Consider the following 27,488-nt stretch of genomic DNA (forward strand, 5'->3'; position numbering starts at 1 on the left):
AAACTGTCAGCACTGTTTAAACATGGAGTGGGACAGGCAGATCAAAGCTTCCAGATCTTGAGATTTAAAATACTAATAGATTTAATCTGCAATAATTTTTAGAGGTACAGTATGACTTTTTATATCCTTGCATTTTTTAAGCAGCAAGATGAAACAGGAAGTCAGGCTGATTAAAAAAAAATCCGTACATCCGTATTCTGATCGCATTTCCGTACGAAATACAGAAAATCCGTACTACTTGGCAGCTCTGTGTGATCCACTGAGTCACTCCAGCTTTTTGTGTCTATCTTTGACAACCAATGGTCCGTAAAGATTAACAAAGCCTCCTCAAAATTAGGTGGTAGGTGAATGTTGCCTTGCAGCTAGCTGTTATGTATCTAAATATAAAAGTATAGGTTGATGATTAAAGATTTGTTCAAATTTTAGGCCAACATTTTGAGGTTCATAAGTGATAGGAGCAGAATTAGGCCATTTGGCCCACCCATCAAGTCCACTCCACCATTCAGTCATGGCTGATCCCTCTCAAACTAATTCTCTTGCCTTCCCCCCGTGTAATACTAAATTGTTGGATGTGCCTTCTTTTGCACACGTAAGCAAAATCAAAGTGCCACCTGACCTCTCAGAAGGCTGTCTAAGATCAATAGGGGAAACATCTCAGAGGAAAGGAGCTTCTCTTCATCAGGATTTCAGATCCATCGCCCAGTTACCCAAGAGCATAAATTTCATAAATATGGTCAATCCCCAAACCAAGCACAAATCCAGACATAATCACTGTTATTCCCAACACATTCAACAGCCCTTAATTTTACAATGAGATTTCATTCATAAAATATAAAGTAATCTCCAATATGTGTGTTGATTAAATTCTGCCTCTCTCCATCTAAAAAAATAGCCGTGGTTTTAGAAAGTATTACAAAAGGTTTATTTTGTTTATATATCCCTGCTCTACAATGTGCATAAAATGCAATTATTTTAAAATTATGAAAGAAAGTACAGGACAAGCAAATTTCTATAGAAATTTATAAATGCATACAATCATACACAGAAGAGCCTCAAACGCTAAGAAACCTACACCACATACGTTAGTTCTTATCCCTCAGAGGACTGCAGTAGCATTTCTTCACCATTTGCTGAATTACACTGAAAAACAAGTAAATATTTTGTTCTCAATGATAATACAACATTTGCTGCAATTATTTAAAATGTATGGACATGGATGTGCTGCAGCAACAAATGCTGGAAAGTTAATGGCATTTGAACCACCACTGTATGCACGTGATGTGGGTCAAGAGGGCTGGACAAATACAAGCCAAAGAATTCCAAGTGCTGCAACATGCACTTTAGATAATCAATGTCTTTCCTGTCCTTAAGTTTAAGGTAAAAAATTCCTTGTCGAGACTTCAAATTTAACACATTTCCATTGGAATCAATTGTCATGCATACTCCAAATCAATGCCCCTGCTGCTAATCACATTTCAGGGTCAAGCTGTATTATGGCAAAACATAAGTATACACAATTTGTGCTTTAGATTTCTGGCAGCTATCAATAAGCTTTTATACATGCTAAGAAATACAATCACACACTACTGCATAAATCAGGCTTTGCATTCTCAAAACACTTCCAAAATTTCTGTACGACACTCTCTGGAAATTACAGGAATTGCACGTCAGAATTTCCGTAAGTGCTTTATATATACACAAGCCCCAACATTCGACTGGAAAGGACCACTTGGAAAATTGTTGTGTTAAGATTATCAGTCTAGATTTTTTTCAGACCTCTTAAATGCAGGTGGTGATAATGAGGCTTATGATCCTTGACTCTCTAGTTCAGAGGCCGGTGTATCAGGCTCTTCATCGTTGTAAATATTCTCAGCCTGAAACAAAATTACAATTAAATCTTGATAAATAACATTTATGTAATTTAACCATAATACACAAGTTATTTAGCCATGCTACAAATATATTAACTACATTTTATACTCTGCACTTTTTATACTATTTCTTTGTTATTTGGACTACAGCCACTTCAGTAAGACCAACACTCACCATCTGCCAAACTTGCATAATATTATCTTCCGAAACAGAACAGATTACCCATGGTTCGTTTGGATTCCAGGAGAAATCAGAGATCTTTGCAGTGTGCCCTCCATGAATAAACTGCAAGAAAAAAGCAATATTGCTTGAATGATTGTTGAGATTTAAATCTACCTATAAATTGACACTGCATGAAGAAATTCTTCCTTTTGGAACGGTTTCGGCCCAGCTAGTCCATGCTGTCCAAGATGTTTATTCAAGCTAGTCCGATCTATCTGGTTGCTTTTTGCCCATTCTACTAAACCGTTTCTATTCATGTACCTTCTTAAATGTAATTGTATCTACTTCACCAGCTTTCTCTGACAGCTTGTTCTATACACCCACCATGCGGTGCAAAAAAGTTGTAAAGCATGTCACTTTTAAATCTTTGTCCTCACATCTTAAATTTATATTCTCTAAGATTAACTAAAAGACTAACAATACAATACCGTTTATTGTCATTTGAACAAATGAAGTTTAAATGAAATTTGATTTCTGCAGTCATACAACAAGAAAAGAACCAAGACACACACCAACACAATTTACACAAACATCCATCACAGTGAATCTCATCCTCACTGTGATGGAAGGCAAAGTCTTGTCTCTCCCCTGCTCTCCATTCTTCTCCCGATGTCAAAGCCCCCGGCGGGCTATGGTAAGTCCCGCGGTCATTAAGGTTGCGTCGGGCAATGCAAGGCCGCGCTCCAGGTCTTGATGTTGGAACCCCTGGCGGGCACTGGCAAGTCCCGCAACCGTTAAAGCCCCGCTCTAGGTCATTTCAACCCCGCAATTCAGTTGGGAGAAGTTGCCGTTGCGGGAGCTCCGAAAAGCGGTCTCCCACCAGGGACCCGCGAGCTCCCGATGTCACCGTCCACCGGGCCTGCGGCTGGAGCCTCCGAAGCTCTGACGTCGGGCCGCAGCCGCGCGCCACCACAGCTCTCCACGCTCCGAAGCCGGCCAGCTCCACGATGGTAGGTCCGCAGGCTCCGCGACTGGAGCCCCCAGGTCGTTCCGGTTGGAGGCCCCAAAGACAACGGAAACCCGACAGGGAAAAGGCCGGGTCCCCCGTACAGGGAAGAGATTTAAAAGTTTCCCCACCCCCACAGTTAAAAACAATTTAAAAACCCACTACAAACTATACACTCAACGGGACAACAAAAAAAATTTAAAAAGAAAGACGGACTGCAGAGGCCGCTGCAACATCGGTCGCGCCGCCCACTATACTCCCCATGATATTGTATACTTTTATAGTCATTACAATCTCCTGCTCTCCAGAGCAAACACCCCACCACATACAGAATCTCATAACTAAAGCCCTCCAGTCACAGTAACGTCCTCATGAACCTTCAATGTATATTTTCTAGCATAATTATATAATTCTTATAGCTGGGCAACTGGAATACTCAGTACTTCAAATGTGGTCTTACCAACTACTTGAACAGTTGTAACATGTCCCAATTCCCATACTCAATGCCTTGACCGATGAGGGCAAGCTTTCAAACGTTTTCATCATAATTCACCTGTCTCACTACTTTCTGGGAACTATGTACCACCACCCTGGGTCTCTTAATACTCTCCAGGTCCAAACCACTTACAAAATGCAGCACCTCATAATTGTCAGAATTATATTCCATTTGCCTTTTCATGGCCCACTTCCCCAACTAGATCCTGCATTTAGATATTCACTCTCCACTACATCATAAAATATTGCAAAGTTTAAAGATGTGGAATGAATTATCCTTATATTACTGTGCCGTCTCATCCATTTTGGCATAAACAAATGAGTAATAATTCAATCTCAAATAGCACAATATTATAAAGCAGTTTTTTTTCACCTCAAGAAAGTAGTTGAAAGGGTGCTAAAAATAACAAATGGGCAAAAGTAAATGAAGGAAAAGTGTTTTCTTAAGCTGAGGAGTTAATAACCACAGCACAAATTTAAAATGAATGCTAAAATAACTAAAGTTATGTGACAAAAACCCTCTATGGGCACACATGCCTAAAATTCAGATTTTTAAAAATTGCCGGACCGTCAGGAAGCATATTAATGATTGACCACCCCTAAATACATGCAAGAAGAGAGTAGATCCAGGCTGCAGAGCACATCCCACACTAATGTTAAAGGAGTTCTGACTCAGAAAAAATTACATGGAGCTCTCCGAGAGACCAAATAGCCTACAACTCTTGCACTTAATTTGAATAATAGATCATCAAAAAGGTTAGCTGTATTTCTCTCCATAGCTGTTGCCTCACTTGCTGAGCATTTCCAGAACTTTCTCTTATCTCTCATGGGAACTCGTTGTCTAGTATTTACCACATCAGCCAAATTCAGAAATAGTCCAAATTCAGCAAGACTTAGACATTAAACCCCATCATTATCTGAGAAATAGAATACTGTATTATGATCAATAAACACCAGCAATGATGTGCCGGTATGGAGATAAATGGCCTCTAACAATCATCATTACACGTGTTTAGTGTGATACAAGCCTGATAACTCCATCATTCTTATTGACTTCAGCTTTATTTGGATCCTTGATGTCAAACTCTGAAAAGACTATCCTGATGCCAAAGGAAGACATTCCCACTGAACCTCAGAAATTAAGCTCTAATGTCCATGTTTACATTTTTTTGCACTGCAACTGGGCAAATGAGGAAAGGCAACATAAACAGAATGGCATATTGCAAAGTAAATTAGCTTAATTGTTTTATTTTGTACACAGACCTACCAGTAGTTCTGGAGGTCCATCTTCTGCATCTTCTGCTGATTGTTCCTCGCCAATTTTGCTGCAATGACAACATCCAGGGGAATTCATATTAAAGTCTGCAGAACAAGTCAGAGTCATACAACATGGAAAGAGGCCCTTCTGCCCAACTTGCCCATGCCAACCAAAATGCCCCATCTACACCAGTCCCACCTTCCCGCATTTGGCCCATATCCCCAAGCCTTTCAACTCCATGTACCTATTCAAATGTATTTACAATCCCTGCCTCAAATACCTCTTCTGGCAAAGATAGCCACATAATGCTAAAGTAACTCAGCAGGACATGCAGCATCACTGGGTAAAAGGAATGCGCGACATTTCTGGACAAGACCCTTCTTCAGAAGAAGGGTCTCGACCCGAAACGTCACCCATTCCTTCTATCCAGAGATTCTGCCTGGCACATTGAGTTACTCCAGTATTTTGTGTCCATCTTTGGTGCAAACCAGTATCAGCAGTTCCTTCCTAAATACCTCCTCTGGTGGCTCATTCCATACAACTACCTCTCTCTTTGTGGATAAAGCTGTCCCTCAGGTTCCTATTAAATCTTTACTTATTTACCTCTGGTTCTTGATTTCCATACTCTGGGTAAAAGACTGTGCATTCAGCCTATCTATTTCCCTCATGATTTTATACACCTCTGTAGGATCACCCCTCAGCCTCCTGCAAGCCAAGGCGTCTGAGAAAAATATTAACAAAAGGATTGCAAGATGGAGAAAAACACAGAACTTTACAAAATTGAACCATTGGAACTATCAGAAGAAAAATGACCAGGCAGGCAAACCAATTACCGGTAGTCTATTTTTAGGCCAGTCTTTTACGTAGATAGACTGAATGCTTTCTGGAAGTCAGAGTAATAGCCATTAACACTACCCTATTTATCTCAATGGTCTCTCCACAGAATTAAATTGAACAAGACTTTTTCTTTACAGGTTTTTCCTTAGATTATATTTGTTTAAACACTTGGATATTATCCCTAATAACAGATTATGGTAATTTCCCTATAATTGGTGGACGAATAATTATGGTGTCACATCAGCAATTTGACAATCCAATTACACATTTTTAAATCAGTGTTTTGAGAAGTCTTGGTCAACACATTAACAATTTCCTCAGTCATCTAATTTTCTGGAAGGCTGGAATAATCCATTTTATCAATGCTTTCCCTAAACAATTTCCACCGATGTCTCAGACTCGTTCGAACAACCCAATGTGTCTGCTATTTGTTCACTTTAGCTCAGATCTTTGTGTTCTTTACTACGATAGCGTTCCCTATGAATACTGCTACTAATCACCGTCTACTTTATTATACCATGAGTTCAGATCAACATATTACTGAAAGAAAACTGCTTATTGGAAAAGTACAAATTTCTTCTCACCTTAAATCCCAAACGTTGAGGCGACGATCTGTACCACTGGAAGCCAGGATAGTTTCATTATGTGGAGACCATTGGACCTACAAAATAAATTTCAGCATCACCTGCGGTCTTTGGTAAATGGGATAGGAAGGATTATGGATAGAGGTCTTGCAAAGGAAATGGTGCTTTCCTTATCAGTCTCGTGAATATGTGCGAGTATGCGCACTGTACTTTTGTAAAACAAAGACCCACACTGGCAACAGCGTGTACTGAAAACCTGTGCTTCGTTTCTATCTACATGCTAAACCGTAATATCTTACTGTACTATACACGACACCAATATGTCATTTTAAATGTACCATCCATTGAGGTAAACAAACTGAAGGGTTCATTTTTATCATTTTCAACATAAATTATTCCCAGATTATAGATGAGAACCAACAACGTTTGACAAGTGTAAAAGACAAAAAACTAATGTGAAGAAAACTAGATATAGACTATTGGAATCTTACACAATTGTTAGAGGTCCTGAATCATTCTAATGACAGGTAGTTCCATACGATTTGAATTAACTGATGTAGAAAGATACAAGCAGTCCACTGAAGTTCATAATCATGTTTCCAATGTATATCCTTATTTATTTTTAATTGTAACCTACCAGAGAGTTATATAGCATGTCATTATTAATTTCAAATGACCAATTCTACAGGCCTGTTGTCCTAATAAAATAGGTCCAAGCAAAGAATTTTGGCAAGGTGGTGTGAGACTACATTGTACATTATCTCATTGTTATATATGACTCAAAAGACGTCTCTGCTCACATTTTAATAGGAATACTAAGGCAACAGCATGAAAACCAGATTATTTCCAATAATTTATTGCACTCACAAATAATCAGTACAATTAAAGATTTTTTTTAAACAATAGGTCAGATGAGGTCCTTAATGTCATCAACGCACAGCAAGTTGACACAGGTTGAACACCAATTTTACAGCAGCTGATGGTCTCTCCCCACCATACCCCCCTAAAATCCAGACGAAATTATGAGACCTCTGTTGAACTTCCTCAAGCACCACAGATGGAATTGTAAACTGAATGTGAATTGAATGACCTGCCGAACCATCCCCAGCTCCCACTGTCCCAGCAGCTTAGATCCACGGCTTCTGACCCCACACCCTCCGCTATGGATGTTAAAATGAGGATTTACTATAAACGAACCATAGATCCATTGGGAGAGGTGCAGTTATTGCTGATGACTGCAGATGATGGTTAATAGACAAAAGGCCACAAAGTGCTGGAGCAATTTAGGATCTCTGGAGAACATGGATAGGTGACATCGGGATTCTTCCTCAGACTAATTCAGTCAGCCGAGTTACTACAGCACTTTGTGTCATTTCACTTTAAAACTAGGCCCGTGAGGGAGGTGTCAATGCTGACTGGACAGGGCGGCTGGAGAAGCAGGTGGCGATGGTCAAGTGGGGAGCGGCTAAATCCATCACAGAAGAAATAGCAGTTGAGAGGGGATCACTGGTACACCTGGCGAGTCAGGGGTGGAGTCGGAAGCCGGAGCTCTATACGGCCAGGGAGACGGGAATGGCTCAGCAGGTCATTCTATTCATATTCAGTTTCACTTTATATATATATTTTTAGTTTCTGCACTCCATGGTGCTTTAGAGACACAGGAGGGGTGTCATTAGCGGGTCATGAGGGTATTATTGTTTCATTATCACACAACGTTTGTTGTCCCGGAAAAACGGATAATCCAGAACGGTGGGTGCCAGAAAATTGGTGTTCAACCTGTACTATGATCTGCTGAGCCATAAAAAGTTGAACTTTTACAGAATGGCACCCATGCCAAACTTAAAGTTTCTTGAGAGAAGAAGTCTTAAATGATTCAAGGTTTCCTACATTTTTTTTACGTGCAGAGATTTTAACTAAAGGGCAGGATGATTAAAAATAACCAAGATGGGCTGCAATAGATAGCAGTAAAAATATCTACATCACAAAGCTGCAATTTCTCTAGTTTTTACTTTCACAAATGAAAGCATGGCTGTTAACATTTAAGTATTCTTTTAAAAAAAAGGCAAGCTCAAGTGGCAGGAAATAGATTGTTAAACTTCAGAAACACCTAAACAACTCAATGTCCATCTGCAAAACTTTACATGGAATAAGGAAGGCCAACCAAATATGCTGGAGCATTGAAGTCCGGAAATAACAGTTTGGATGAGGATTTCACCAGCAGATGAATTTAGAGGTAATTATACAAAAGGTGGAAATTGAATGATTTTTTGATAGCAGTGCTAGAAGCTCACAACTAAGTCAAACATCAGTTCATGGCAGTGAACAATTTGTTTCTACACCAAATATTTGCACGGTAGAGATGGTGTCAGTGACTATTGCAATATTAGATACATCCAAAGACAATGCTTATGACTGTCGAGCATAGTGTAACAAATAAGAACAATGGAGAGATTAAAAGATCTGAAACAATGTTTTCAACACGTGCAAATTAACACTGGATTTTGCATTTTTTGTCAAGCATGCAGATGGAAAACAGAAAAGAAAAAGGATTCAGCAGGAGAAATATCGTGAAAGTATCACTTAGGAGCAATTTCTTAGGAATGATTGCCCAGATAAAAGTAGCACCAAATATGGACAGTCCTACGCGCCAAATGGAACGAAAGCAATGGCAAATATTAGTGAAGAACAACTGTGAAATACAATTTATTTTGTGGCATTGTGTGGGGCTTGTGCCATTTCCATACAATGGCATGTATTGAATCTGACTGATAGACACAAACAAGGAATACCACTACATCCAAATTCACTTCCTTTCTCCAAGTCATTTTTACAGCAATGATACTTAGTGATCAAAAAATTCTACTTCACAATACCAATAGGTTGAACCAGAATTATAAGGCAAAGAGCAAAAGCAGGCTATTCAACCATGTAAAAGATGTTCTACCATGCACAACGTGAATCTAGTTCTACGTTACCAGAATTGTGATAGTTCTAAAACATTTCCAATGTCATACCCTATTTTCTTAAGATTTAAAAAATATGTATCGCATGCAATATTTACCACACTGGTGCATCAGCAAGTGTAAATAAATTTGAACAATTATCGATTTGGAAATGGCAGAGGGGCAAATTCATGTGCAGACTACTTTGGCTGCATAAAATTCCAACTCCTTAACAATTGAAGACATGGACAAACAAATCTCAATCTTTAGATGGAGTGGAAAATATTTCCTAGGAAGTATAATCCCATGGGAAAATTACTTCTATTTTATGTACAAAAAAGGAAAATAAACTCATAAAAACAATGGTAAAGTATAACCTACATCTCCCAATTATAACAAGGAACCATTAACTGAACCAAAAACTTCACAATCTCTTGTTAAAAAAAAAAACTTGCTGCTCACCTGGAAGATTTCATCCTTGTGAGACTCAAAAGAATGAAGCTTTAATTTTAGATTCCGAAGGTCCCACAATGCCACCGTCTAAATATAACACGTTGGAAAAATTAAATGTGTGGTCACATTGCTTTTAATAGTGCAATTTTAAAAAACAATCTAAATTTACAGAACACATCGGAAAAACTTATAGAAAGACAATGCACGTAATGAATACAGTGCCCTCCATAATGATTGGGACAAAGACCACAATTTGAGATTTGTAATAGAAAAAAACCATGTGGTTAAAGTGCACATTGTCAGATTTTAATAAAGGCCATTTTTATACATTTTGGTTTCACCATGTAAAGATTACAGAAGTATTTATACATCGTCCCCCCCCCCCCCCCCCCCCCCCCCCCCATAATCAGGGCACCATAATGTTTGGGACACTTGGCTTCACAGCTGTTTGTAATTGCTCAGGTATGTTTAATTGCCTCCTTAATGCAGGTATAAGAAAGCTCTCAGCACCTAGTCTTTCCATCACCTTTTATTGCTGTTTATCAACATGAGGATCTAAGTGATGCCAATGAAAGTCAAAGAAGCCATTATGAGACTGAGAAACAAGAATAAAACCGTTAAAGACATCAGCCAAGCAGGCTAACCAAAATCAACTGTTTGGAACATCATTAAGAAGAGAGCTTACTAATTGCAAAGGGACTGGTAGGCCAAGGAAGACCTCCACAGCTGATGACAGAAGAATTCTCTCTATAATAAAGTAAACCCCCCAAACACCTGTCCGACAGATCAGAAACACTCTTCAGGCGTCAGGTGTGGATTTGTCAATGACCACTGACTACACTGCAAGATGCAAACCACTGGTTAGCTGCAAAAATAGGAAGGCCAGGTTAGTTCGCCACAAAGTACTTAAAAGAGCAACCACAGATCTGGAAAACAGTCTTGTGGACAGATGAGACGAAGATTAATTATCAGAGTGATGGCAAGAGCAAAGTATGGAGGAGAGAAGGAACTGCCCAAGATCCAAAGCATACCACCTCATCTGTGAAAAACGGTGGTGGGGGTGTTATGGCCTGGGCATGTACGGCTGCTTAAGGTACCATCTCACTTATCTTCATTGAGGAAACAACTGCTGATGGTGGTAGCATAATGAATTCTAAAGTGTATAGGCACATCTTATCTGCTCAGGTTCAACCAAATGCCTCAAAGCTCATTGGGCGGTGGTTCATTCTACAGCAAGACAATGATCCAAAACATAATGATAAAGCAACAAAAAAAAATGGTCAATTCTTGAGTGGCAAGTCAATCACCCAATTGAGCATGCCTTTTATATGCTGAAGCGAAAACAGAAGACCAGCCCCCAAAACAAGCATAAGCTAAAGATGTCTACAATATAGGCCTTGCATAGCACCGCCAGGGAAGACACCCAGCAACTGGCGATGTTCATCAATCGCAGGCTTCAATCAGTCATTGCATGCAAAGGATAAGCAACAAAACACTAAACATGACTACTTTAATTCACATGACATTGTTGCGTCCCAAAAATTATGGTGCCCTGAAATTGGGGGGGGGGGGGGGGGGGGGGGGGGTTGCGCGGCTACGTATAAACACCGCTGTACAGTGCCCTCCATAATGTTTGGGACAAAGACCCATCATTTATTTATTTGCCTCTTTACTCCACAATTTGAGATTTGTAATAGAAAAAAAATGTAGTTAAAGTGCACATTGTCAGATTTTAATAAAGGCAATTTTTATACATATTGGTTTCATCATGCAGAAATCACAGCAGTGTTTATACATAGTTCCCCCATTTCAGGGCACCATAATGTTGTGTAAATGAAAATAGTCATGTTTAGTATTTTGCTGCATATCCTTTGCATTCATTGACTGTTTAAAGTCTGTGAGTCATGGACATCACCAGTTGCTGGTTGTCTTCTCTGGTGATGCTCTGCCAGGCCTGCATTGTAGCTTATGCTTGTTTTGGGGGCTAGTCCCCTTCAGCATATAATAGGCATGCTCAATTGGGTTTAGATCAGGTGATTGACCAGGCCACTCAAGAATTTACCATTTTTTAGCTCTGAAAAACTCCTTTGTTGCTTTCGCAGTACGTTTGGGATCATTGTCTTGCTGTAGAATGAACCGCCGGCCAATGAGTTCAGGCATTTGTTTGAACATGAACAGTTAGGATGTGACTATACACTTCAGAATTCATTATGCTACTACCATCAGTAATTGTATCATCAATGAAAATAAGTGAACCAGTACCTTCAGCAGCTATACATGCCCAGGCCATAACAGCCCCACCACCGTGTGTCACACAAGAGGTGGTATGCTTTGGATCTGTTCATTCTCTCCTCCATACTTTGCTCTTGCCATCACTCTGATACAAGTTAATCTTCGTCTCATCTGTCCACAAGAGCTTTTTCCAGAACTATGGTTGCTCTTTTAAGTACTTCTTGGCAAACTGTAACCCAGCCATCCTATTTTTGCAGCTAACCAGTGGTTTACATCTTGCATGTAGCCTCTGTATTTCTGTTCATGAAGTCTTTTGCGGACAGTAGTTACTGACAATCCACACTGGACTCCTGAAGAGTGTTTCTGGCCTGTCGGACAGGTGTTTGGGAGAGGGGGGGGCGGTTCTTTATTAGAGAGAGAATTCTTCTGTCATCAGCTGTGGAGGTCTTTCTTGGCCTGCCAGTCTCTTTGCGATTTCCCTAAGCTCACCAGTGCTCTCTTTCTTCTTTATGATGTTCCAAACAGTTGATTTTGGTAAGCCTACGGTTTGGTTGATGTCTCTATCGGTTTTATTGTTTCTCAGTCTCATAATCGCTTCTTTAACTTCCATTGGAACAACTTTGGTCCTCATGTTGATAAACAATAAAAGTTTCCAAATGTGATGGAAAGACTAGGTGCTGAGAGCTCTCTTATACCTGCATTAAGGAGGCAATTAAACACACCTGAGCAATACAAACGCCTGTGAAGCGATGTGTCCCAAACATTATGGTGCCCTTAAATGGGGGAACTTTGTATAAACACAGCTGTAATTTCTACATGGTGAAACCAAAATATATAAAAATACCATTTAATAAAATCTGACAATGTGCACTTTAACCACATGTGATTTTTCCATTACAAATCTCAAATTGTGTAGTACAGATGTCAAAGTTTGCTTCTTAAAAAGCAGATAGCAACAAACGTTAAATGACCATGGCAATCTTTAACTGATTCGTCAGACGGGAGTGGCAAAGATCTACAATGAGCACAAACGTTGTTCAGTGCTTCTCGGGCTCCCACTCACAGAACAAAGGAGAGTTAGCACAATTATACATTTTTCTTATCAGTAAAACACTCCTACCAAGTCTGAATATGGCATGATTGAAATATTTTTAGCCTTTCACAATATAGGAAAGCTGGGTCCAAATCAAGCTCATCCAATAACAAGTTATTACTTATCTCTGGAACGTCAGCTATTTTTTTTTCCAATCTTGGCTTCTTTATGGCCTTGAAAAGAAGCATATGCTATTACTGAAGGATTCCATCTTAATGTCGTTTTTGAAAAGGCAACCTGTCCTCCATATTGTGTTCCATATAATTTGCAATGTCATTCAGACTTGGTACCGAGCCATGCTTTTGTAGAAGAACGACTCAATTTTAGATTTGACTACAAGATACATTTAATTGTCACATGTGCCACAGTGAAATGAAATTCCCATACAGCCATACAATAAAAATAAAGAACACAACACACTATAGAATTTGACATAAAACATCCCCACACAGCAGAATCAGTTTCCCCACTGTGTGGGAAGGCACCAGTCAGTCTCTTCCTCCACTGTTCCTCGTGGTCAGGGCCTCCCCAAGCCCTCCACAGTTGCAGCTATGGGCGGCCCGATGTCCAGGACCGCTCGCCGGGGTGATACAAGTCCGACGTCGGGGCTGCGGGACGTCCTCAGCGGCGTGGACAGAGTCGGCCCCCTCCTACCGGAGTCTGCGGCTTCCAAAGTCCGCAGGCCGCGCCGGGTGGAGACTGCTGCTGTAGACACTCTGCAAGGCGCCCCAGGACTCCGCGAGGTTGTTCAGCGCCGCCCGCGTTGGAAGCTCTCCGCACCAGAGCTCCACGATGTTGGAGCAGCGGCCCAACGCTCCGGAGCTCCAAACTATTAGCTCTTTCAGAGGCAAATAAATGATGGGTCTGTCCCAAACATTATGGAGGGCTCTGTAATTTCAACATGGTGAAACCAAAACATTTAAAATGGCCTTTATTAAAATCTGACAATGTGCACTTTAACCACATGTGATTTTTTTCTATTACATATCTCAAATTGTGGAGTACAGAGGCAAATAAATAAATGATGGGTCTTTATCCCAAACATTATGGAGGGCACTGTGGGTTTGGTAAGGCTGCTATAAGTAACAAAAATGTTGACCTTGTCAGCAGAGCCAGTTGCTAGGATAAATTCACTGTATGGATTGAAAGACAAGCAGTTGACTTCGGCTGTGTGAGCATCCACAGAATGGCTAGGCTTTGAAGTATTATTTGACCTGGTATCCCAACTGCAAAACAAAAATATGAACTTGAACTTTAGCATGAAATTAAAAAATGCCACAAGATAACTTATATCACAACTTATATCACAATTAGTTGTTTGCAATATCATAAACAGGGCGAGGTCAGATCGTTGTGTCTTCTGTGCAGACCAAGACCATTTGAAGTTTTGCCCGATTGACCATCAGCAGTTTCCACCTTTCATTTTTATACACTTTAGTTGAGATAGTAACTGGATGCAAGGCCTTAGGATCAAATCTCATCTGACGAGTTAGCCATTCACCAGTCATAAGATTTGGCAATTGACTTCTATGACTGGCTAGAAGAGAAAACAAAGCATCAAGAATTCCTGTTTCTATGTGATGACTATGCTGAAAATCCAACTCAGGAACAAAGTAAATGCAGATTTAAATCTATGTCACCTGCTGGCATTCACACATGAAGAAAAGCCATTTAGGCAAAGAATACCCCCTGAAAGAGACAGGGGCAATGTTTGGAAAATGTCTGCTCATCTGAAAATCTAGTAATCTGTGATAGAAGCTCAAAAGCATCTATTTATGGCTGTAGTATAAAATTATTCATGAAGCATTGAACAATATTGACAGAAAACACTCAAAAGTTGTGAGAACAAAAAAAAATGAACATGAAGACTAGTTGCTATAAAACTCTCCTTATTGCATGAGAACATGCATTGTATGGCACTGCAGAAGACCAGAATGTTCACTGGAAAATATTAATATACTTGGGACAACGCTGTCCACAAAAGACTTGCTACTAGTCTACAGCAGTGGTATTGATAAAGTGGTCAATGGTGGTCCCCTCTCCCTCACCTGCAGCCCTCAGCAGATCTGCTGCTCCATGCGTCTCTGGGCTGCCATCCACAGCCTGCCAGCTCTGAGATGTTGCCAGAGTCAGGATATATATTATAAAGAGAAAAAGATAGATATTGGGATTATAGCCCTTAACATTAGCAAATACCTCTGGTCTACAGGAAGTAACATTATAATTTCCTGTTGTTTCAATGGTTACAGTATTGACTCTTAAAAATTATCATTAATCTTATACTCACATCATGAGTTTCTGGTCATCAGCCACTGATCCAAACAAAGATTCATGTAATAAGTGCCAGGACACATCTTCTACAACTGCAGTGTGACCTGTAAAGATTGTTTTAGCATCAACTATCTTTCCTTCTTTTGGACCTGCACTAATGTCCCAAAGACAGATAGTCTGTGGAAAAATAGACAGAATTTAAATTATTACCAATCTTAATTTGGAAAAAGCGATTCCCAGTCTGAAAATCTAATCATGTCGTAGCTAAAAAGATTAACATTTGTCCATCTAATAGCAGTTAAATGGCAATAATGATCAAAGTTCTTCATTCTAGATTTGGCTGCAGTTTACAACCACCTTGTGCAAAAGACTTGTTCACTCATTTGATCAGTCAAACACTGAAGCAACACGTGCACCTACATGATCATCAGAAGCACTAAGAAGATGTCCACTCAGATTAGGGTTCCAGGAGAGGCCATATCCTTCTTTTTGATGGCCACGTAGCCGCAGATCAGGAATACACTCGCCACTTGGATCTAATGCGAAACAATCAAACCAGCTGATTACAATCAGCCCCCGTTAAACTCAATAACTAGCCTTGTATACAAAATATACAGTGCATTCAGAAAGTATTCAGACCCCTTCACTTTTTCCACATTTTTGTTACGTTACAGCCTTATTCTAAAATGGATTAAAGTTTTTTTTTTTTTTAATATACCCCATAATAAAAAAGCAAAAAGTGTTTAGAAATTTTTGCAAAGTAATTAAAAAGAACTGAAATATCACATTTACATAAGTATTCAGACCCTTTACTCAGTACTTTGTCGAGGCACCTTTGGCAGCGATTACAGCCTCAAGTCTTCTTGGGTATGACACTACAAGCTTGGCACACCTTTATTTGGGTAATTTCTCCCATTCTTCTCTGCAGATCCTCTCAAATTACCCAAATAAGTACACCCGTTTTCGCATCTGCATTCTGGGGTATTGTGTGTAGGTTTATAAAAAAATAAGAATTTAATCCATTTTAAAATAAGGCTGTAACGTAACAAAATGTGGGAAAAGTGAAGGGGTCAGAATACCTTCTGATTTCACTGCATATTGTGGACATACTTCATCACCATAAACAGATATAGCTATTATAGAGATTATAGTTCTAGGGCAAAGAAAATCTAGCAAAGTTGATTTACAATAACTGCCTCCCCATACCAAGCTGGGCATTTTGTAAGTTTTGTTTTAAAGACAATTATGTTTTTATTTTGGACTGTACTTTATAACTATTAACAAAATCCCTAATTTTAAGAAAAAAATATAGCTGTGCCTTTTGACAACCAAAGAACAGGTTGCTTCTTAGCATGCCGTTTTAAAAAGCATGCAATATCAATAGGAATTTCTTTAAATTTCAAATCTAGAGAAGAATTTACATTTAATAAACAAAGGGCTTTTTGGGGCAGTAATAAATTGGCATTACATACAAATGCACCCCATTCGTCTCCAAATTTCATCCAGATTTAGTGCAGTTTTCCAAGCATTATAGATGCTGAGATTGAGATGGTCATGCTATAAAAGTACAATATATTTACCTGCTGCTATTTAATAGTTCCACATGCTAATTTGAAAACAGTTTTAGTAATTTGCAAAAATTTGCGGTTCGATATGCTAACTTTTATCTATTTGGGAAGATCAAATACATGTAGGGTTTTTAATGGCATTTATGAACGTTTCACTGCTTTGATTTCATTTGTTTCATCGTGACTTAATTAACTCTCAGAATTATGGCAATGTTAACAGCATACAAGGCCATTCAGCTTTGTGTCCACAGCAACTCCACCAGAGCAACCTACTTATTTCAGCCTCCCACTCCTTCCCTGTAGCCGTAAATTTCTCATCATATATTCTATTTATTTCCTCTTGACAGCCACATTGAAACCTGAATATCTTCAGGGAGTACATTTCAGATTCCAATCACAGTGTTAAAACGATTTTCTTTATATTACTCTTACTACTATTTATTTCATATTTCATATCTGCAGCCCTTAGATTTCCTCTAACCAAAACAGCAATCTCTTTAGGTAGACACAAAATGTTGGAGTAACTCAGCAGGACAGGCAGCATCTCTGGAGAGAAGGAATGGGTAACCTTTCGGGTCGAGACCCTTCTTGAACCAAAACATCACCCCTTCCTTCTCTCCAGAGATGCTGCCTGTCCCGCTGAGTTACTCCAGCATCTTGTGTCTACCTTCGATTTAAACCAGCATCAACAGTTCTTTCCGACAGCAGACTCTTTATCCACTGTGTCCATACCATTCATAATTTATATACTTCTATCAAGCACTAATAACCCCCCCCCTCCCCCCCACTTATCATCTCCAAATAAAATAGTCCCAGCTTCTCTAACCAGTTGATGCACCTTCATTAAGTTTAACCAACATTTCTAAAGACTCCGTTATCAAAGTTTAATCTATATTGTCTTAACTATACCCTGCATCTGTCTTCACTTACGAAAAGCACTAATTTAGTTCCTATAACCTCTGCATTTTTGTATTTTATAGGCTCCTCCATGCACAGACCTTTTGGTCTATATGATGTTAGAATAAACTAAATGAACAATGTTCCTTACCCGGTTTAGATGGATGTTTGGTATAATCAAAGACAAGCACATCAGAGGTTGGCGTTTTGGTGGCAATAATACATGGATTCTGTGGCATATAGCGTGCCCTATTCACTTCACCCTCATGATTGATCTTAATTTCAATTTCTATTTTGCCACTTACAGACCCAAATCCTCCAAATTCTGAAAAATGAAAACGATACATTACAATAGTTTAATTGGCAACATTAGGACAGCAAATCATGGCATAAAGGAAGCATCTTCTGTGAGGAAAAACAATTTGCAATTATTCAGCAACAATTAAAGGAATATTTCCAATCACATCCTTTTCAGTGAGAGTAAAGCAAACAAAGCAGATTAGAAAGCATTCCCATTGGATATTACTGACATCCCGCCCCCCCCCCCCCCCCCCCCCCCCCCCCGCCCCAAAAAAAACTACAAAATATGTCCTGAGAAGATGCAAGTTACAAAAAACAAGCATTGGGCCTTTTGTAGTTCACACTTTTACTAGCATCGTAGTAAATTAGATATTGGTCCATTGAACCAATGTTCAAATCTATAGGAGACTGAGTACTTGTGCAACAGTGATGTCTGTTTAAAATAAAACTGGATTATTTCAAATCAATTCCACTGCTAATAGGCAAACTCACACTGTGGGTGTATAATATAATGTTTTGTATAGTAAAACTGAACATAATAATCAATATTTTTTTCAAAAAGAGAAAGCAAGCAGAATACATCTAAACATCAAATCTAAAAGCACTCTCTATCTCTCCTTGAGGGAATGTGTAAAGAGGTTGTGTACATCTGGATAAGAAACCATTTGGCATGAAAACTAGTTAGTGAATGTATCCCAATGATATCCCTTAATTCGGATATTTACAACATTCAGATTCGATGAGAAAATTCAAAGTGTCAAACTATTTAGTTGATTCTCCACCTCGAAGGAAGAAAGGATGGTTGGTCAACTTTCTGTATTTTTAATGTGCACTAAACAAATACATTAATAATTTACAATATGATAACATAAAACATGACCTTCTAAACCAAATGAGTGAATTTGGCATTTAGCAATGTCATGGATCCGAGAAATTTAGATTTCAATTATAGTTGGCATAGTTTAAGAAAATGAACCTATGGTAGACCAATAGGACGAATACTGAAAAATAAAATGACTGAGTAAAATTGTATGAGAATTATATTTCAAACAGTCAAAAGGTTTATAGATGGGATACATGATTCTACTAGATAATCTAACAGGTTTAAAAGACTTGGCCCGAGATCATTACCCAATAGTTTGACTTCCAAACACAAGGAGCTAAATGCAGATGAAACGCATACCACAGAGTCACGAGAAACACAAGATGCTGGAATCCTGAGCATGAAAGAGTACTAGAGATACTTTTAAGCCTGCGTAACATCCCAGGACATACCTCCCTTCTCACTATCATAGTGAGAAGCATCAAACTGAGCATCATCGTTGGGGATCTGGACACTTGCAATAACCAAATGATTCTGTTCGTCGGATGTATGTGTTCCTAACACCAAACGGTGAACGCTGTAATCTTTTCCTTCAGGCCTGCATAAAACAGATAAAACACTCTTGCCCATTGATGTTTTTACTGAAAAATTAAACAGATACTCAGCATACAATCTAAAAAAAATATTTGGAGAAATATTTTAAAATAGGAACACTTTGATAATTCAGCAGATCTTCAACTTTTATCTTATTACAATGTTGAATATCTCCACAAAGTTTTGATCTACAATATAGAAATGTAACATTTTTGGGCCTAATTTTTTCACAGGTAACACCAATACAAGAGAACACCAGAACTTAAAAAAATAAAATAAACAAAATCTTTGACAAAAATATTTTACCTGGTTACATCAGATAGCCACTGTACAGTAAGACTGGGCCATTCTAATGCATGAGTCATAACCAAGTCATACAAAAATGGAGTATTCTTCTTCCATATTTTATATTCTTCATTGATCACACGCTCTTCCACTGCGTCGTCATAAACTATAAAAAACAACGTATTAATTCAGTTCAAGTTTTCAAAAAATAAAAATCACATAAAGATACATAGCTCATCGGTTGCAACGGGTTGACTATTAAATTTAACTGAAAGACTTATTTACAGCTCAAAAAGGCAATGAGTGCTACATAAAAAACTGTTGTGTTTGATTGATTCAATGCCTTTATAAACTTCAAATTTCAGTTTTGTTTAGTGATACAGCGTGGAAACAGGCCCTTCGGCCCACCGGGTCCGCGCCGACCAGCAATCCCCGCACATTAGCACTATCCTACACGCTCTAGGGAAAATTTTTACATTTACCAAGTCAGTTAGCCTACAAACCTGTACATCTTTGGAATATGGGAGGAAACCGAAGATCTCGGAGAAAACCCACACAGGTCACGGGGAGAACGTACAAACTCCGTACAGACAGCACCTGTAGTCTGGATCGAACCCAGGTCTCCGGCATTAGCTGTAAGGTAGCAACTCTACCGCTGCGCCACCGTGAATTTGTATGCTCCCTTATTCTCCTTCATTTTTTTCTTCCTCATTTTTAAAGCAAAATGCCACAGTATCACCACATGGACTTTGACAATAGCTAACTTTACTCTAAGGAGGTTGCATACCAGTCGGGTCATGACCCGTGACCCGTACTGTTGTCACGCTATGCCAACTGGAGTACACGCGATGAACTGCAGGTAAGTACTTACCATTGTTTCCAGCGCTGCGGACCTGTTAAAAAACGCTGAAATGGTAAAATTTTGCATTGTAAATAATTATGTAAATCGGGGTAGGTGTGAGAGACATTTATCCTACTTCAGAATTCCAAAAGTGTGGAGAAATTACAGTAGAGAGAAGCGGCAGCTGAAGCTAAAGTGCTTGGCGAACATTGGACGTGCAGATATCAAGATTGAAAATATTGGGAATTATCGCGTTTACTCACTACATTTCATCAACAGCAAGGCATTATTTGTGTGTTTTCTTGATTCCTTTGGTATCTAAAAAGTTTCAGAAGTGATCAATCTGGCTGTGAAACTTTAAAATCGCCCATGGTTCTGAAAATATTGGGAATTATCGCGTTTACTCACTACATTTCATCAACAGCAAGGCATTATTTGTGTATTTTCTTGATTCCTTTGGTATCTAAAAAGTTTCAGAAGTGATCAATCTGGCTGTGAAATTTTAAAATCGCCCATGGTTCTCAAGTGGGTTTTTAACATACAAAAAGAAAACGCTTCTGAAGCAAAATTTATCATTATTTTTTTAAATAAAATAAATAAATCGCAAACCATACGAAGGTATAGGGTGATTTCACGAAAGGTCACTGGAGCGTAGATCCGCACCCACGTGACCGAAAATTTTAACTGGAGTACATGCGTCACTTCCGGTACATGTTAGTGAATGGGAAAACACGCACTTTCACACCCGTTAAAAACATCGAAAACGGCCCGTTTTTGAGCTGCAATTAACTGTACCAGTCGGGGTGACCGTGAGGAACAGCTACCTAAATTTACAGTCCAAAAAAAAGATAGAAACTAAGGTAAATTCAAGAGGGAGCTGAAGGTGCCAAAACAGCGGAAGTGCTAGCGGACATTCGCCGTGGAGATTTAAAGATCGAAAATATCGGGAATTATCGCGTTTGCTCGCTGCATTTCATCAAAAGTAAGGCATTATTGACTTTTTATCTTTATTCATTTGTTATATGAAAAGTATTAAAAGTTAAAAATCCGTCAGTAGAATTGCAAAATCGCCTATGGTTCTCAGGTGGGTTTTAACATGCAAAATGAAAACGCTTCTGAAGCTCCATTTACCATTTAAATAATCGTAAACTATCAATGCGTTTTGAAATAAATGTTACTGAGATTCAAGCTAAGGAATGGGAACGCCATGCACGAGCAACAAGAAGAGAGTATTAAAGCAGATTTGGTTGCAGCTCAAGCATCTATAGCTCTGCAAGTTGATGGCGTTCTTGTGCACATTGTCTATCCTGCTCACAGTGGGTCCCAATCAGGATTGTTGACATCATTCCATGCTGCAGGCTTGTCTGTTATTAGATGATAAATAAATAAATAAGTAGTTTGGGTGATTGTGCAGGCTTTAAACAAGAAACATTGAGAAATATATTTTGGCAAATAATAAAATGTCCTGCTTTTGTCCAACTAACAGCTGACAATTATCCCATTTATCAATTTATTTCAAAACGCATTGATAGTTTACGATTATTTAAATGGTAAATGGAGCTTCAGAAGCATTTTCATTTTGCATGTTAAAACCCACTTGAGAACCATGGGCGATTTTGCAATTTTACTGACGGATTTTTAACTTTTAATACTTTTCATATAACAAATGAATAGATAAAAAGTCAATAATGCCTTACTTTTGATGAAATGCAGCGAGCAAACGCGATAATTCCCGATATTTTCGATCTTTAAATCACCACGGCAAATGTCCGCTAGCACTTCCGCTGTTTTGACACCTTCAGCTCCCTCTTGAATTTACCTTAGTTTCTATCTTTTTTTTGGACTGTAAATTTAGGTAGCTGTTCCTCACGGTCACCCCGACTGGTACAGTTAAACGGGCCGTTTTCGATGTTTTTAACGGGTGTGAAAGTGCGTGTTTTCCCATTCACTAACATGTACCGGAAGTGACGCATGTGCTCCAGTTAAAATTTTCGGTCACGTGGGTGCGGATCTACGCTCCAGTGACCTTTCGTGAAATCACCCTATTAATTACATTTTACTCAGATGCAAGCCAAGGAATGGCATAATTGTTAGCTGTTAATTGGACATAATCAACCTCAGCAAATTGACAATATCGTGATTGAAAGGGAGTGGGTGTTTAAGCTGTCAAGACATTTTATTATTTGCCAAAATATACATCTCAATAGCATAATGATAGAAAACTTACTTTTCCACACACCACTCGTACGCCTGGAGATTTTTTTAAATGATAAATTTAGCTTCAGAAGCATTTTCTTTGTGCATGTAAAAACCCACTTGAGAACCATGGGCGATTTAAAAATTTTACAGCCAGATTTATCACTTCTGAAACGTTTTAGATACCAAAGGAATCAAGAAAAAACACAAATAATGCCTTACTGTTGATGAAATGCAGTGATCATACGCGATAATTCTCAATATTTTCACGATATCTGCACGGCCAATGTTCTCCAAGCACTTTAGCTGTTGTTGTCCCTTCAGCTCTCGCTTCTCTCTACCAACATTTCTCCTCACTTTTGCAATTCTGAAGTACGATAAATGTCTCACGCTTACCCCGATTTCCATAATTATTTACAACGCAAAAAATGACCTTTTCAGCGGTTTTTAATGGGTAAGAAAGTATGCGTTTCGTGTATTAACAGTATATGCTAGAGGTCGCCATGTCCTCCACATGGATTGAGCTGGTCCGTGCATCACGCCCTTTGACCCAATGACCTTACGTGCAACCCCCCTATACCACACCACGATCATACCGGTCTCTAAACTGTGATCCTTGTCTAAAATTAAGTAGTGGATAAGCAGAAATTTGCTCTTCAAACATTAAGTAATGGATAAGCAAATGTTTCTTGTGAACAAAAGAAACATTGTGAATAAGGAACTTGTGTACAGCATCACAAGCTGTAACTTAGCCCTCTCTCTAACAACTGTCTCAGTAAACCAAACCTTTTACAATTTAATAAAGACAAATTATTGTCCATATTCCCATACTACAGGACACCTATTAGTATCTCCATGCACCAGATTATCGCTGCCAATGGCAACTCTGATCCTGATCTTCCAATCTATTCTTGTAGTCTCCAATGTACTATTGAGGTTTAAATCATGCAAAATACGATCCATGTCCAAACAAGTACCATTGACCCATCTTTGCAGTCACTGACGTACACAAATTTTGTTACACAACTCATTAATTTCAAATAACTCAGAGCTATTACCTAGTCTTTTCAAAACAATCTCCTCCAGATCTTGCTATTGAGGGAGTGCAGCATAGGTTCACGAGGTTAATTCCCAGGATGGCAGGACTGTCATATGTTGGAAGAATGGAACGACTGGGCTTGTATACATTGGAATTTAGAAGGATGAGAGGGCATCTTATTGAAACATAAGATTATTAAGAGATTGGACACGCTAGAGGCAGGAAACATGTTCCCGATGTTGGGAGTCCAGAACCAGGGGCCACAGTTTAAGAATATGAGGTAGGCCATTTAGAACAGAGATGAGGAAAAACTTCTTCACCCAGAGAATTGTGAATCTGTGGAATTCTCTGCCTCAGAAGGCAGTGGAAGCAGATTCTCTGGATGCTTTCAAGAGAGTTAGATAGAGCTCTTAAAGTTAGCACAGTCAAGCGATGTGGGGAGTAGGCAGGAACGGGGTACTGATTGTGGATCAGCCATGATCACAGTGAATGGCCTCGAAGGGCCTACTCCTGCACCTTTTGTCTACCACACTCCAAGACATTTGCACAACTCTGATTCTGAAATCTTGAGAGCATCCCTGGTTTCAATACTAATGTTTACCATGGACTTTGTAACCCCCTCCTCAAGTCCACCTCTTTTATGTTCCTCAAAATCTAACCTTCAAACAAGTTTTCTTCATCATGCCTATTTTTCTCCTGTTATGACTTGGACCCAATTTTTATTTCAGCAATGCTCCCTTCTTAGGTCAGGTTGCAACACTGAAGATTATAAAACTGCTGCTGTTGTATGTTTTCCCAGTTAGGTTCATCTCTAGAAATTGATGTAGTTAAAATATCAGAATTCATTCATTCAGAATCTCATACTTGCGTACCCTGTCAGCTCACCCCTTACAATCCACAGAAAATTGATTGAGATTCGTCCACTCCTCCCCTTACTTTTTTTAAATGCAGTGACCCAGACGCCTCAAACTCCCAATCTACAACACCACTCCAAACTATATTGAGGCGGCGTTCATTCTGTAAGATACTATCACGAGAATAGAAACTAAATGTGTGCCTAATACAGACCAAAAAGGTCTTACGTCGCCAAACTAGTTTTCCTAGTTGTAAAATAAAATTTATGCAGATACTAGAAATCTGAAACAAACACAGAAAATGCTAGAAATACCCAGGCCATGTGGAAAGAGAAACGGATAACATTTCATGCTCAACACTCCAAGCTCCAGTGTGGTGTGAGGGAACTCACTTTGCTTAACATTTGGCACGTTTCCTTCATTGTAAGGGACTAGATTTCAAATTTGTTTGACCCGAGGTCACGAAAACCACATTACAAGCTCTCAAAGTAGGGGCCCGGCTGCAAACATTGACTTCAGTGCTTTTGCACGCCACACACAAAACGCGGCAATAATTAACCCAACAGCACCATTCCTGTTACTAAACAGAAAATCTGGTCAGCTCCAAATGTAACGACAGGACAGCACCAGTGGAACCACCCAAGTCCCACCCACCGCAGATCCCCGCCGCACAAAAAAGGTATCCATCCTAAAGGCAGGTGTGAGACGCCTTGAGGAGGTTGCTCCGTCCAGTTCCACGGGCTCGGAGTTAGTTCGGGTCAGTGGCCTCTCGCATCGGAGACATGGGGATGGGGCTGGGGGAACGACCGCTCGCTAGCCGGCAGTCCTGATGCACCGAGTGACTAGCCACCCCTCCTCCTCTTCCTCCTGACTGCTCCACTCGCGCAATTGAGGCCCGGAGCTGGCGAGTTCCGGCTACCCGAGGTTGCCCTCCCTTCACCCCGGACCGTAGCGCCACTGGGCCCACTGGCTTCGAGCAACGGCGCTGAAGCTCCGATGCACGGTGCATCACACTCACCCTCTTTATCAGCCATTCTCACCATGCGGAATGAAGGCTGCTGCCGCTCGCCGTTTATTTTGAATTATATGTGATTTTCTCTTTCGAAACAATCGAGCCCGCTCGCGCGTAAAAACAGAACCACCGACCCCGCGCCACAATCTACACCGTGTGCGCACGCGCGGCGATCCAGGGACCCGTCGCCCCGCCTCCCTGCGCACGCGGGCGGGAGCGCGCCGCGCCTTTCCGTGCGCGCGCCTAGTGGGGTGTCGCACGTGGCCGCGGCGCGTCTGCCCGGCCGCGCGGCGCTGCGCACGCGGAAACCTCCCCGCTCCAGTCCAAAGATTATAGAGCTCCTCTAGTATCTTTGCTCCAGCCGTTGTCGCTTCTCGTTACCGCACACTTCTCCTTGCGCCAGTTATTCAGTGTAAGTGATCGCCCACAGCAATAAGGACGCCGTTCTCTACATTGAAGATAGACACAAAATGCTCGAGGAACTCAGCGGGATCTCTGGAGCGAAGGAATGGGTGTCGTTTCGGGTTGGGGCCCTTCTTCAGACTGCTAGGCTGTGGGCTGAGCATCGGAAATGTGTCTACAAAGGTGGGGAACCTGTTCGTGATGGAATGCCGCATTAAGTAGCAATGTTACAAAATTTTGAGATTAAAAAAATCAAGTCTGCAATTTATCCCATCAGATAAAGCATAAAAAGAAGTTTAATTTGACACCTAATTCACTTTCATATCTTCAGTATTAAAAAAGTTATGGCCATTTTCATACTCGGAAATTAGCATTTTGTTTCCATTGACAACACAAAAGCTGTGATCAAGGACTGTCAAAAGCCCATAACTTTCTTAAAAATTAAGAGAACTGAATGACATTTTCAGTTATTATAGAAACAAATATGAAACAATACAAAATGTACATTAATTTACTTGGATGACCTGAAATTAAAGCATATAATTAGTTAGTTACCCAATTGTAGCTAATTACAAAATTCAATTACTAGATCTAAACATCTATCCATTTCTTAAGAAAAGGTTAACATATTTTAAAAGCCTAAGTGTCCAAATAACATTCACACAAGAATTCACAATATAACATGATATTTAAATCTCATTGTCATGAATTTATAGGCCAAATGGAATTCCTGTAAATTAATGGGCATTTAAATCATCTTGCGAGTGTGATTTTGTGGAACGCGCTGGTTTAGAACGTTGCGGTTGCAGTGAATTTAAACCCCATATCGGCAGGAAAAATACTGCCGGTTCGTATATTTACATAATTACATTTTCGCAACTTGAAATTTTGATTAAAGGCATTCTAAGAAGCAAGAAAAAATAAACGGCATGCCTTGCCTTGTCCCCTACGTCAGATCCGTCCCGTTGTCGGCATTGACGGCATTTGAAGATGATTTTAATTTTACTCCAACAATTAAATGATCCAGTGCTAATTTTAATAAACTTAATAAAACGGCAGTTGAAGCGATTTTTCTTTAGCAACTAAACAGCCTGACAGATCGATTTGAATAGGCTGCAGAAAAATCGCATTTTAAACCCGCCCCCCTCTCAAAGACACCAAAGTCACGCACACGGGCAGTGACAGAACTGCAGCGCCGCTGAAGGTAAGTTTTGTAACATACGTACATTAAGTTAGCTGTAATCTAATAAGGCCACATCCAAGAAATTTCAATTAGATATACTTCTAGATATACCGTTTCTGATCTGGTCGCTTCGCCTTTGGCCACACTGCCTCCACCTGTGCCACAGTCTCCTGTCTCATCACCGGGAATGCTGTTTCAATCTCCTGCACCTATTCTACCACCGATTGCATCTCCGGTGACGGGAGAAGTTGCAGGACTGAACCGTACGTGTGCAGGTCGCGTCTATAAG

The 27,488-nt window shown here is 39.8% G+C and overlaps 1 protein-coding gene across 3 annotated transcripts; it reads right to left on the bottom strand.

The window, feature by feature from the left end:
* Positions 1–908: 908 nt before the first annotated feature.
* On the bottom strand, positions 909–25,783 carry rbbp7 (RB binding protein 7, chromatin remodeling factor). Of its 3 annotated transcripts, XM_033032733.1 has the most exons (13): positions 25,621–25,778; positions 19,694–19,838; positions 19,246–19,391; positions 17,822–17,995; positions 15,626–15,741; positions 15,222–15,382; positions 14,034–14,160; positions 9,619–9,696; positions 6,215–6,291; positions 4,803–4,860; positions 2,047–2,157; positions 1,777–1,874; positions 909–1,140 (listed from the first exon to the last, which is right to left on the bottom strand). In XM_033032733.1, the coding sequence occupies exons 1-12, from the start codon at positions 25,643–25,645 to the stop codon at positions 1,806–1,808; spliced, it is 1,287 nt and encodes a 428-aa protein (XP_032888624.1). In that variant the 5' UTR covers positions 25,646–25,778; the 3' UTR covers positions 909–1,140; positions 1,777–1,805. The 3 variants fall into 3 exon arrangements, with proteins under 3 accessions (XP_032888624.1, XP_032888625.1, XP_032888623.1); XM_033032734.1 differs by having other exon boundaries at positions 909–1,874; positions 25,643–25,783; XM_033032732.1 differs by having other exon boundaries at positions 909–1,874.
* Between the last annotated feature and the right edge of the window lie 1,705 nt (positions 25,784–27,488).

This window comes from Amblyraja radiata, chromosome 14 (genome assembly GCF_010909765.2).
Source record: "Amblyraja radiata isolate CabotCenter1 chromosome 14, sAmbRad1.1.pri, whole genome shotgun sequence".
NCBI classification, from domain to species: domain Eukaryota; kingdom Metazoa; phylum Chordata; class Chondrichthyes; order Rajiformes; family Rajidae; genus Amblyraja; species Amblyraja radiata.